Genomic DNA, 13,366 nt, shown 5'->3' on the forward strand with positions numbered 1-13,366 from the left:
GGCGGACCCTGCCACCTTTCTAGCTTCGGCAGCTATTCTGGGGACCTTATTTCCCCCTGAGAACAGCTTGTTTGTTCAGTAACGGAAAAAGAGAAAAACTCTGAGTTTGTGTATTTCCTCATTAATATTGTAAATACAGAAAATCTGGGTTTTCATTTCTTCCACAAAACTACATAATGCGCCTTTAACCAAACATCAACACCAACATTGAACTCATCATGGCGTGAGAGGTGACGCTGCGATGTTTCTTTGGCTTCATTTATGGAAAACAACAAAATGAGCGTTGAACGAAAGAGGAAGCGGTCGAGTTTACTGAAATCATCTTTATTTGACATAATCGTGTGAAATACTGCCACAAACCTCAGTAAATCATCAGTGCATCGGTAAACTCAACAATATTCATATGTAACAGATAAATTATATGAGGTTAGGTGGTAAAACTGAGCAGCGACACCTTGGAAACGACACCTTGTGACTCTTCATGCAAGTCATATTTTGACTTTTGACCTTCGCCCTGATTGGGGGGGGGAATCTGTTGATTGTGGCGAGGAGCAGAACATGTCGGCAACACGTGAATGAAGTGATATCAACGCTGACATTAAGGCCAATCGAGGCATCTCCGACGGCAGGAGACACACAGGGGTCAGAGGTCAAACTGAACATTACACACACAAGTACAAAAGGCAAATTTCTACACCCGTATCCTGCAAATCCTTCTCTACAGTTTCACTGGTCATGTGCAGAGGTAACATTTCTCCTCCATTCAAGAGACACACGGGCATGCACAAGCTTTGAGAAGCTACAAAAATGTAGTAAATGGGAGGTCTTGGGGAACGAATTTTTGTTGGAGGGGTCCCGGTCCAGTGACAGGGGTGGGTGGGTGGTGGAGGGTGTCAACAGAAAGAGTTCAGCTTCCGCTTCCTTTCCATTTTTTCCATTCTGTTCTTCCTCTCCACTGGACTGCTCCTCACATCACACATGAGCGCTCCAGTGGGAAACACACCGTGGCCTGACCCCGGCTCTTCTCCCTGAAACGCATCACAGCTGAGTTCATCATCACTGAGGAATAAAAACGTGTATTTCTTTGAATATTTCTAGCAGAAATAACCCACATCGACACATCATCACAACGAGGAACACATATCCTCCCTGTTGTTTTCACCATCACCCCCCTCCCTTATAATGTATATTTATAACATGCCAAGACAAAACGCTCCCCTACCAGTCACCATGATGGAAACCAGGGATGCAGGAGAGGAAAAACACACATCCTGTCCGGCCCGTGTGGCCGAGCAGCGCCGCCATCACAGCAGGTAGATGATGTAGGAGAGGAAGACGAGGCCGACGATGGCGAAGAACATCAACATCAAAATGTCCACCATGATGGAAACGCTGTCAGAGATGGACGGTGTGGAAGAAGGACACGCAGCAGAGAAGCAGCGCTTACAGCCGGTGCAGGAGATCGGCGGAGATCGGAGACGCTCGGAGAACCGACCCCGCCCTCCCCCCCGAAACAGGAAGTGAGGTCACCGGAAAGTAACAACCAGATTTTTACCTCGTGTTTGACTTTCAGGCAGATTTTTTGCGGATAACTGCACGCGAATCCATAATAAACCTCGAATAATTAAACAGAAATGTTTCATTTAAGTACCAAAACTGTTAACTGTCGAGGGCGAAGGACAACCAGGGAAACAAGTAACACCTGACAGGCGAAACTCCGGGATAACATGTCCCAATTACAGGGGACGATTTCCACCATTGACAGAGATGCTAATATAACTTTTTATTTAGACAGTCCAAATAATCCAATCTTTTTTATTCCAAGACTTAAACAGGTGTTAAGTTTGTATTAATATCTGAATGCATTATGCCACATATATATTCCTTATTTAAAAAAAAAAAAAGGAATTCCACTAAAATCCCATCAAAAAAAACAAAACAAAACAAAACAGGCGTGTCTCATTCAACCAGTATAGAAAGACATTTAGTTAATGATTTTGTATCAATGACTCAAATGACCTGGAAGCTATTGAAAAAAAAAACGGTGTAGTTTTCATAAAAAATGGGGACTTTTCTTTAAAATATTAATGAAAAATACAAATTCCACTACAATCCAATAAAAACAGGTGCGCCTCATTCTACCAGTATAGCACGGCTGATTTTCAAGATTCTTTGTGTGTGTTCTGAACTTTACTAATTGCTTATTTTGCTCTGATTTGGTTTAAATTTGTCCTGATGATCCGAGAGACACTGAAGAAAATTGGCAGCATTCATTCTAGTTGTTGCTGAATGGTTACGGTAATCAAACTAATGACAAGAAGTCGATGTGTCATTTTCAAGAATTCTGGTTTTCACTAGTTTTTACTTTCTTGCAACTAAATGTTGGTTCTGTGTAGCATTAATGTAGCTCTGTTACATCCACCAGATATTTAGTCACAGATCTTATAAAAAACAGCCTGGGAGTTAAAAAAAAAAACACACACACACTTTTAAGGTTAAAAATGCATCATCCTGTAACAACGACACAAGACGCAGCACAAACAACAGTCTGAGAAAAAAATGACATTTTATTGAATCTGCAGAATCATAAGTACAATTTGAAGTGCTGTAACAGGGCAACAGGAGATGATATCAGGTCCGTAAATCTGAGCGCGTATCCAGAATGAGTTGTGAATACATGTGTATGTCAATATGCATATGGTATCTTTATTTTATTTATTTTTTCATTTAAAAAATAACAAAATTATATCAAAAACAAAAGAAAACGACTTAAGATGAAATGCACAAAACCGGTCTGAATGCTAAACCCGATTGTGGATTACATGAGTTCACTCTGCAAAGTCTACAGTATATAACCAGTATCATAGAAGCAGGGGGTGATTCATCAGAAGCGCAGGAGCCTACAATGAAGGCTTGAAGGAATAGAGGGATCTGAGCAGACTGGTGGACAGGATACGAGACAGAAACTGAATGGGAACGGGGTTATGATATGATGTTATGGTTCAGTAGATGAGTGATGCCAGAGCAGAAGAGCGGCATTTGGCGCAAAGAGGTTAACTCCTGACTAATATCCAGGTCAGACAAACAACTTGCCCTGCCTCGAAGCGGGGGGTGGAGATTGAGGGCATCAGATCGCTGCCCTCTGTCTCCCCAGCGGCCTCGCACACTTACATCACCACACGCTCGAATTTGACTTTGCCCTCAACAAATCCATCCCGAGCCACACACTCGTTACATAACGCTGGCCGTCTTTGGCCACTTTTTCCTGGCAAAAAAATCGACGCCCTCGAGACAAAAGACGGCAAACAGAGGCGTGAGTGGGAAACCGCCGGTGTGAGTAGCTTTGTTATTAAATTAATTTTGAGCGAGCATCATCACAAGCCAGGAACAACACTCCACTTCACTTCACTTCAAGCCAAACCCTCAAGAGAAACAACTGTGAGCTCTAAAAAAACAAACAAAAAAAAAAAACAGCCTTCCGATCCAGCATATGTTTTGCAAATGTCCTGTTGTCAAACAGATGTTAATGCAAAATACAGGCGTACACACAGTGTGTTCATTCACTCAGTTCGAGGTGGATTTTTTTTTTCTGACTCACCGACAGTTTTCCTCACATTAGAAAGTTGCAAAATGTTATGAATGTTCAACACTGACTTGCACCAAACAGGATTCTTCCAGGAGTCCACGTCTTAAATCGTAACACCCCCCCCCCAGCCACATTTCACCAAAAATATGAACCACTTTTAATCCGCAGGCAAGCCACTTCCCAGAGCACCATGACCTGTAAAAACATTTTCCCTAACTTACCTTTTATGATACATATACAATTGTACAATGTCATCTAGCTACATAGTGAGAGCCTTGTTTTCTTTTTAATAAAGCTGAACATTTTTTGCTCCCCCCCCCCTCCAGCCCCACCTAAAACACACCGCGCCCTGATCGCTCGTGTCTGTGACAGTCACAGTGCATCACAGGAGAATGAAACAGCAAGAAAAGGGGAGGGGGCGGGGAATGTACGGTCAGGGGCCGATGGGATTATTTACACCACTGAGAAACGGTCAAATATCACGTTTAAAATCTAATAAAAGGTCCTCACAGAAATACATGATGCTGAGTGTAGGAATGATGCAGCATCTCTGTGTCACAGCCAGCAACTTAAATGCTCGATGTTTTTATGAACCGACCTTCCAACCGCCAAACAAATGCAGGTAGATTTTGGCAGATTTTGCAAATATATATAAAAAAAAATAGTTGATGATTTTGGGATTCACCTGTCCGAAAATCAGAGCTTTGGACGTGACAAAGAGGTGACCAGAGCGCATAAGAAAACGTTTCTTCCATGTTTATTTCAAATGCCATTCTGTCACATTTGTAGCTCCAGAATATTAAAGGGGCGCTACGTAGTTTGGGAGAAGAAATTCAACGTCAGAATTTTAATATTTGCAATTTTTAATGAGGTAATAACACACTGTTTGAAGCCAGAAAGGTGGCAGGGTCCAGCAAATATAAACAATGTAAAACAAAAGTCAGTCTTTTTATTTAGTTTGTTTAGAAATCAATGAGGATCCTTCTCTCCTAAATAAAAACTACATAGTGAACCTTTAAACACCATCATAAAAAGGCCTGTTCTTACCAGAACTACAGGTTTTTATATTAATCCCACAGCTGATCTAATACTGCAACTGCACGAGTCTTCTTCCTCGGTTCATAAATTGATATGCTGGTTTATTTATTTTTAATACACTTTAATCCTTTTTTTTGTGTTTTTGAAAATAAGCATCTTACAATAACAAGAAAGGCAAAAGAGGGACAGCATGAGAAAAAACGACAACATTTACCACAGCCAAGGATTTAACGTCTCTCACATTAAATGGAAGAAAGGAAAAAAGAAAAAGTCTGGAATGTTTCCTCACAAAAACAGTGGAATAAATTCAAAACAAAAGAAGAAAAGATTTGCAATAGAGAGTTGTGCTTGGCCTTCTCTTTTCTCAACGTTTCATAGAGATTTTGTAGCATCTCATCTCTTTTTTTCTCCAATCCTCGATCACAGTAACTTTGTGAATCTCTCAGGACTGAAGGCATTCAGGCTACAAAAACACAGGAATAAGGGTGTAAATACAGCACGTCCACACCGACTGAGGTGATGTATTCAGTGTGGCTGCCAGAGATGGACTGATAATGTCCCCTAACTTGTCCCTGATCCCTCCTGTATCCAACACGCCACGGGGAAAGGCAACGACAGGAGGTGCTCTTCAGTTAGGCTACAATTTCCAGTTTTCACGATACCCGCAATGCAGTGCTGAACGAGAGGGTGCCTTCTTGAGCACTGGATGTGTGTCTTCATCTATAAATCTATTAAAAACCTCTCTGGAAAGACTGAGAACTGGCTGATCGGTGCAACAGGGTTAGAGGTTAAAGGAATGTACACAAGTCAAACACATTCGAGCTTATAGTTCTGATAAGACTGAGATTTCTACACTGTGTTTCCAGTCTGGCCAAGATCACGCTGCAAAATTACAGAAAGAAAAAGCCACACTTCAAACTTCTCCAAAGAAAACATTGCAGTTGTGTTGAAAAGGGGCTTTTAAAAAAAAAAACAACAACTTATTTTCGTCTTTGTTTCTGCACGATGTTGTGTCAGGATTGCTAAGCGCTGTAGCTAGGATGGAGCTGTGTGACACGGCGTGACCCCCGACATACTGCGATGAACCTTTATCTTTTAAGACTTTTTTTTTCATTTCCACTTGTGACGGCACGAGAGCAGAGACGGGACGGGGGAAAAGATAAAGAGGATGACGGACATCCAAACAGAGACGGCACGGACAGACTGACAGAGAGGCAGGCAGGCAGACAGACGGAGAAGGACAGACAGACAGGCAGAGGGTGTCTGTGGTAGAGCTGAACAGTGAGAGCAGAGCAGGGATGCAGACGGGGGAGGGTGGGTGGGGGGGGGGGTTCAGGGTCTCACAGGACAGGTTAGGGAACAAGAGTAAAATCAAGAGAAAGCTGCGTTAAGATGAGATGGCACTGGGCTTTTCCTTTCCTTCTTTCCCTCCCTTTCTCTACCTCCTCCTCCTCCTTTTTCTCTCCCTCTTTTTCTTTCCCTCTCGCTCAGATGGCCTCCACGTAGTTGGCGGGCAGCATGCCCCGCTGGCCGGTGCGCTCCACGCAGCCGTACATCCAGCCCTCGTCGATCTGCTGCACGTCTACGATCACATCCCCGTCCACGAAGGACACCTCGTCTTCATCGGCGGCAGAGTAGTCATACACGGCCCTGTATCGCTTCTGTGGATGACAGGGGATCGCTTCTGTTAGTTCCTGACAACAGCCGATGACAAGGATAAATCACATTCTGCCAAGGAGGTTTGTGTGTTCACCTGTGTCGGTGTGTTTGGTTGTTTGTCAGCAGGATTACACCCAAACTACTGAACGGGTTTACATAAAACTTGGACGGAGGCCCAGAATCAACCCCACTTACTGTTGATCCAGATAAAGGGACGGATCCAGAATTACTTTTAGGCTTTCTTTAAAATTGTGAGATGAGGCGTTTATTGACACTTTGGATGTTCTTAAGTGGCTCCTATCTACGAGAGAGACTTACATGAGTAATACAATTTGATGCTGGTCCGAGATCTGGTGAGCTTTAATTATTGTTAAGCAGTTATGGGTGGTTTAACATCAGAGCGATAGGATTAGGCTTGATCACATTAAAGGGGCCTGTTGGGCCTTCACGGAGGAGTGCCACGCTTAGTTTATTATGATGATAATTAAAACATAATAACAAAACACAGTTTGTCACTACGGGTACCAGCATGCACACAGCACTCGAAGGGGAATGCCAGCTTGCCTATTTGGCAGTATTTCAGATTAGAAGTGGGAGAAAACAACGAGCCAAGGGATTTGAATGGCAATTTGTGTCGTTTTTGCTGTAAACAGGTGTAAACTAACACCTAAGGGCAAAACCACAAATCTGCAGTCTTACCTTAGTCCTGGCTAGACTTACCAAACAAACAAGCAATGATAACAACGCACATTATGAAGCATTTAGGCGCGACAATATCCTGAGATTAAATTATGGATATCGCCAAAGCCTTGTAGTTTATAGTCCCTTCATCCTACTAAAGACAGAAATTATATGAATGGATAAATAACTAGTGACTCATCAATAAATAAATAAGTAAAAAAGTACTAGCAAGGAGCACAAACAGAACTAATCTCTGTAAGAATGTGAATTCTACAGAGATAAAATGTGTCTGTATGGCTCTCTTAGCGGTACCGGCTGAGTAAACAGCGATATATCAAATTCTAGACTTATAAAAAAAGTCTGAATAATGTGAATAAAAGGCCAACAATAAAAAAATGTTCAGTCTAATTGCATGGAAAGTAAAAAAAACTGAAGAAAATGAAGAAAAGGTGCTCAGAAAAAGTTTGAATTATCTCAATAACTGCATGTCGATGTTTCAGTTCTACTCATTAATAGCAAATATTATGAGGTGTAAACATGTTTCTACTTTTAATTTTTTTTACTAATTTGTGGAGGAACAACAGTGGCCTTACCCCAGCAGAGGGAGGAGGGGCGGCGACCTCCTGGCGCACTGGTTCAGGAGTTGGCTCACAGTGGTAGTTCTGAGAGGCTGCAGGCGGCTGGTAGGCTGCTGGTGGAACAGAAAGAGGAGCACATGAAAGAGCTGGTCTGTCTGTCTCAGATACAACACTCACTGGTAGACACAGAGAATTAAGATTTCAGTACATAATACACGTTAATGCTGGGTGTAATCACTGATTGAATGTCTGCATGAAAAGAAGGAGGAACTCAAAAACATGGCAAGCGAAGACGTGCACCCACTGGCTGACTGATTTCCCTGTTACACAACCTACCGAACAATGCCTTTCTGTTTTTAAGTGCAAATCAGGTGCGCGAAATACAAACAGCGGGTATGCTGGTCATTCAAATACTGTAGCTGTGACTGTTTCACTGACCTCTGAACACTTTCATTCACTTTCAGACAACAAGTTCATCATGTTTGAATGAGATCGAGTTCAGAAAACAATCTCTTGTCTTGAGTGATGAATTAATGCTTAATACATGTAAACATTTAATGTCAGATTATCAGACTTAATCAAGATTTTGATTTTCTTCAGCAATGCAGTTCTGCATGGCTGAAACAAGGAGCAGGGCAGTGAACATGTTACAACCGAGTTCCTGGAGTGGTGCGATGAAGCAACACCCAGCCCGGTGAGCTCATGCAGCCTGTGGCAGCGGTAGAGCCAAGTACAGACACGGCAAGAAGCTTAAAAAAAAATGCACAGACAATGCTCTCCTCTCAGACAAACAAAAATGCTTGATGTGATTGTCAGCTTGTGAAGGGTTGAAAGCAAATCTTCCCACTTCTCTAAGTGGTATCGAGCCATGCAGATCCTTTGATTTATAAGACAGCTTCTGAAATTTCAGAGGCTGCTTCCTGTAAATGAGACTCTTCTTCCACCTACTACTTTTACCTTACTTTCAGTCCTAAACATAGAGTCCCTGGTGCTCTTTTTAATGTAACTCTTATCTTGTTTGGAGAAAAACAGTCAAGATAACTGTCATCTGACTGATCAATATAAATATTAAAAGACTTAGTCAGACATACGTAACCAAGTGTGCTTGTGTGTTAGAGGAATACCTTGGCCGGGGTTGCTCGGCTGATGATGTGGGATCTCTCCTCCACCCTTCTTCTTCTCAAAGTCCTCATGGTACCTAATCTGCAAAAAGACAAGCACAAACAGTGCAAGATCAGAGATGAGCATGGAGACGGCACACACCCAGTGTGTATGAGCCAAAGGTTTTCCCTTTGGCCCACACGGTAGAAAAAAACCTACAAGGCGAGAAATGGACAATGAACATAGGTAATTATGCCAGCAAAAGGGTGGGGGGCTCAGGTTGCAGTCAAAATGGAGCGAAATTGAATTAATTTGCATATGTACCAACACGGTTGAAAATTGGCTAGGTGTCCATTTCAAAGCTTCAAATCTACAGGTGCAGTCTTCTTTCCAGGAAGTTATAACGGTGCAGTTCACTTTCCATCCACCAGGTGTCTCCCACTACCTCTACAGCTTCCCCCGTTTTTTTGTGGCTATAGGTGGGGCGCTACGTGCAGCAGAGCCTCGGGAAGCAGCTTGACGCTGAGAGGAAATGACATCTCGGCGGCCGGAAGTAGTGTGAGCTCAGAGTTGCATAGCAACCTTCGCTGACACATCAGGAAGACCAGGTGAAGTGATATAGGGGAACTAAGAAGAAGCCCAACTGCTCTAGAGTCGAGGAAACACTGAGAGGAGGAGGAAGAGAAGTAAGAGGAGGAGCAGGTCATATGACTAAGCACAGCAAAATGCAACTTTAATCATTCACACTACTCTTCGCTCAAGTGTAACTGAGCATTTTGAACATTTTCTTTAGAGCTAAAAGAAGCACCTGCACTCCAATTTCAGGTACAAAGAGGTCACTCTCCAGCGAGTGTGACAAAGGCAGCATTCAGCGTTACAACATGAAACAAGGCCACGCCGATGAAACTGAAACTGAGTGACTGCTCTGTGACTAAATAACCTGCCCCCCCCCTTATTACCAGGCTGATAACAGACTGACTCACAGTGCCTTGGTCAAGATTTACAACCCCGATTCTGTTCCGCGCTCAAAGAGCCCACTGTGCCGGCAGCGTGAGCGAGGAGTGTATTCACAGAGGAGGAGTGTATTCACAGACTGGATGGGATGACGGAGTGTTTGTGGAAGGACAGTGAGAGAACGCAGCGACTGTTCTCGAGTGCAATATGCTAAGTGAGAGTGTGTAAAGGAGATTATTTTGGTTTGTTTTAAAGGAGCAGGTCGAACAGATGGTATGTGTGTATTTACAGGAAGTGGCCCGGGGCTGCTGCTGCTGCTGCTGCTGCTGCTGCTGCTCCTAAACCTCCTAAATACCTCTTTGTCTTGGTTGCTTGACAAAAAGAAGGTGTCGGGAAAGTGGAGAAAGTCACCCACGAGTGGAAAATCATGATGAGAATGACAGACTGGACAAAAGTCTAAATGAGTCGAAGTGAATGAAGGCTTCACATTGCTGACATTCTGGAGAGTAAACTGCTTCGTTTCTTAGTGAAAAAAAGAGGGAAAGCTGCACAACCCCCCCGGGGATGGTTCCCTTACGATTGCAAACAGATGTCTTAGTTTATCAAATCTGGCTCAAAACACTTCACGATGCGCCCAAATACACCACTTGTTACCTTGATGTGGCCTGTCTGAGCGCTGTCAGAAATACATTTAATATAAGGAACCTCTCCCTCTGTCTTTCACGTCTCCTTGATCTCAGACACGCAAGATCTTTCACCACATGAAAGCAGTAATTACCCACCACCCTCCACACTAATTATGCCATTAGCGAGGCCAAGCGCAGAGCTAGTTATGTGTATAATGACGTATGGTTCGTGTCGCCCGTGTGTTTCACATGGAAATACAAAAGGCCTTAACAGCTGACTTAAGCAGTCAGGGGACACGATGTAAATGCTGGATTCATTTCTCCATTTCTGCTCGGTGTTTACAGAGAAATGGCAAATCAATAGCTGTGGCTGAGGGAGAGCGGAGGAGAATAGTATTAAGTGGAGAGCGATTTGAGGAGAATTCCATTACAACGAAAGGAGGAGAAGAGAGCGCATTAACTGATGTCAGAGACGAGGGGTGTCACGATTTCGATTCTGGATCAGAAACCGTTCAAAATAAACAACGTTTCTTCTTCTCTCTCTCTCCCTCTCCAACCCTGCATTCCACTTTAATTCTTATGGACCAATTATACTACTCTAAACAAATCCTCAGTCAGCACTGAGAGATTATAATCACATCAAGAAAATTAGATACACATTGAGAGCTCTTTGTTATGATATAGAGAGCTGAATAAACAGGTGGAATGAGGAGTGATCATCTCGGTCACTGGGCCGCTGACACTTACATTGCTGATTTGTTCCTGTGTTTTCTTCATTCTCTGGAACTCCGGCGTATCTGCGACCACGCTGTAACCTTTCCCTTTACTCTTCTCAAAGTCCTCCTTGTAACGAACCTGCGGAACACAAACACGGTCATGTCAGGGACAAAATGAAGGTTAAAACACGCAAGGCCCGAGATCAACCACACAGCCGGATGAGCAGTTTCAATGTGTTTTCGTGTGAGTCAACAAGGAAAGTCCAACAAATGCTGCCGAAATGATTTATATTCAAAGATGCTTTGACCTACATTCTTTCAACATTTTAGAGATTGAAGAAAAAAAATATCACCAAAGAAAAATTATGTCTTGATATTTTTCTGCTTGTTCAAAAAGCATTTCAATTTCCCTAAAAGAAATGATGTAACACTCTTCACCTTTTAAGTATCTGTAGTGTTGTCAGCTGTGCTTACATGGACCCTTATATTACACAAATAATCAGATTCATGGTCCAATCAGACTGCAACCAATTTGATCCGGCCCGATCTGAATGAACTGTCAATCACGCGTGTTGTGCTGTTGTTCAACAGGAAATATTATCCACAAATAATCATGTCAACAATCTGATAGTTTCTCTCTGGTTGGAATACATGCATTCTTTCTGCACATCTGTGGCGATAGTAAAACAGAGCTGTTCTGTGGCTGAACTTTTTTGTTGGAGATTTTAAACATTTAATGATTGTTGAAGGTCTCAATGGTGGAGAGGCTCAGAATAACAAGCGGATAAACATGGCTGAAATCCATCGAACCAGAAACACGAATACTGTCTCAGGACACGATGTTGGTCCATCCTAAAAATGATATCCGCCTTCACCCACGACACCCTGCGCAAATTATGGGCGCTACTTTCAACGCATCCTGTCAAGTTATCAGAACCGGATGCTAATTTTCCCGGTAACATCCGCAAGAATCTCATGGATTAATGGGCAGTGCAAATCAATATTTCTGGCAGATTAGATGCTTCACGGCTGGTGGGCCCACTCTGTACGTGTCAAAAAAGTTTGATTTTGATTAAATGCTTTGTAAACACACATCTTATTGGAGGGTAAAGGTTGCAGGTTTGTAGAAATACTGTCCGTGTAACCGCATACCTCAACAGTATTTCACAAATGGGTCAGTCCTGAGCTTTGCTTCAGCCTAATAGAGGATTTTATTTGGCCTAATGAGATATTTTTACAGCAGAGGGGAAATGGTTTTACAGCTCATTTTATTAAAGCTAGACATGGTTTGGATCAACTAATATTAAAATGCTTGTCACCGCTAAAGTTCTTTCTTTGCTGCTATAAAAATGTGATGACCTTTTCATTGTATTGGGTCAGTAAAGAGACCTCCCTACCTAATAAGCAAGCTGTTTCATTCCTAAACTATGAGGGAAGTACCGTCAGCATCAGCGGTATGTGACTGTGTGCAGAGAGTGCAAGCTGGCGCTACGTATACTGCTACATCTTTTGTGGTGATGTCCTCTTCCTGTTTGCTGGGTAAGGGGAAGGCCTTACATTCAGGACGTGGTAGCAACCATACATGGTCATAATGAGAGGTAGTGTGTGACAAACCGAGTCTGTGTCTGTGTGTGTGTGTGTGTGTGTTTTTCCTGTCTGCCCACCCTGTCCTGACCCCGAGGCCATAGGAGGAAATGTCCAGCCCATGCAGCGTCAGATGAGTATCAGAAATGACAATGCACCGTGCTCTCCCTCTCTCCCTCGAGTAATCAAACCCACAACCGCCTCCACCGCTCAACAAACCTGAAACAGGAAGTCGGGTGCATGTTTTACTTTCAAACTAAAACAGCTACGTCAGATGTCTTCGGCACATCCTCTGACATTAACTGCTGCCTCCGTGGTGACTGCACCCATTTCCTACCAAGAAACAAACCTCCTCCTCCGCCTCCTCCTCTCCATCTCCGTCCCTCCATGCAGTGTCTGACACTGCTGAGCAGACTGCTGACCAATCCTCCTCTCATCTGCCAACGCCTCTTGATGACATGACGTGGTTATGATGCACAGATAACGTGTGCCTGTGTGACGCGGCGTGAGATCCGCTGTCACCCTTTGGGCGTGACGTCCACTGAGAAATTGGGGGAGAACTATAGCCAATTCTCATTTTACGGGAAATTATACACGGCTCTCAAGCCTGCGCACAAAGATAAGTCATGGAGAAGATTAATGTGGCCTCGACCCATCTTTGTCCTTCATCGGCCATCAGTCTACGTATGATCCTCCCCCTACTTTCACTCCTGAGTCCATCTCCTTTGTCTTTTTAGGTCCGTGCAACAGCTTCCTCTCCTCCAATCATGCCCCTGCTTTCTATCCACACCCCCACCCACACTCCCTTCTCTCTGTGCTCTCTTTTCATTCATTCATATTTTA

The 13,366-nt window shown here is 43.3% G+C and overlaps 1 protein-coding gene and 1 long non-coding RNA gene across 3 annotated transcripts in view; both read right to left on the reverse strand.

Moving 5' to 3' along the window:
* Window positions 1–305: 305 nt before the first annotated feature.
* On the reverse strand, window positions 306–1,503 carry LOC115575481 (uncharacterized). The gene is made up of 2 exons (XR_003982667.1): window positions 1,223–1,503; window positions 306–1,028 (listed from the first exon to the last, which is right to left on the reverse strand). It is a non-coding gene; the product is annotated as an uncharacterized LOC115575481 (long non-coding RNA).
* Window positions 1,504–2,547: 1,044 nt separating this feature from the next.
* The window catches only part of lasp1 (LIM and SH3 protein 1), a 32,355-nt gene continuing 21,536 nt past the window's right edge, over window positions 2,548–13,366 (reverse strand). The window contains exons 4-7 of one of the 2 annotated variants that reach the window (XM_030407605.1): window positions 10,971–11,078; window positions 8,667–8,745; window positions 7,558–7,652; window positions 2,548–6,285 (exon numbers count right to left, since the gene is read on the reverse strand). In XM_030407605.1, coding sequence (XP_030263465.1) covers window positions 6,112–6,285; window positions 7,558–7,652; window positions 8,667–8,745; window positions 10,971–11,078 — 456 coding nt within the window. In that variant the 3' untranslated portion in view covers window positions 2,548–6,111. Of the gene's footprint in view, window positions 6,286–7,557; window positions 7,656–8,666; window positions 8,746–10,970; window positions 11,079–13,366 lie in introns of both variants that reach the window. The other variant, XM_030407604.1, reaches the window with a different exon arrangement.

Source organism: Sparus aurata, chromosome 23 (genome assembly GCF_900880675.1).
Source record: "Sparus aurata chromosome 23, fSpaAur1.1, whole genome shotgun sequence".
Taxonomy (NCBI): domain Eukaryota; kingdom Metazoa; phylum Chordata; class Actinopteri; order Spariformes; family Sparidae; genus Sparus; species Sparus aurata.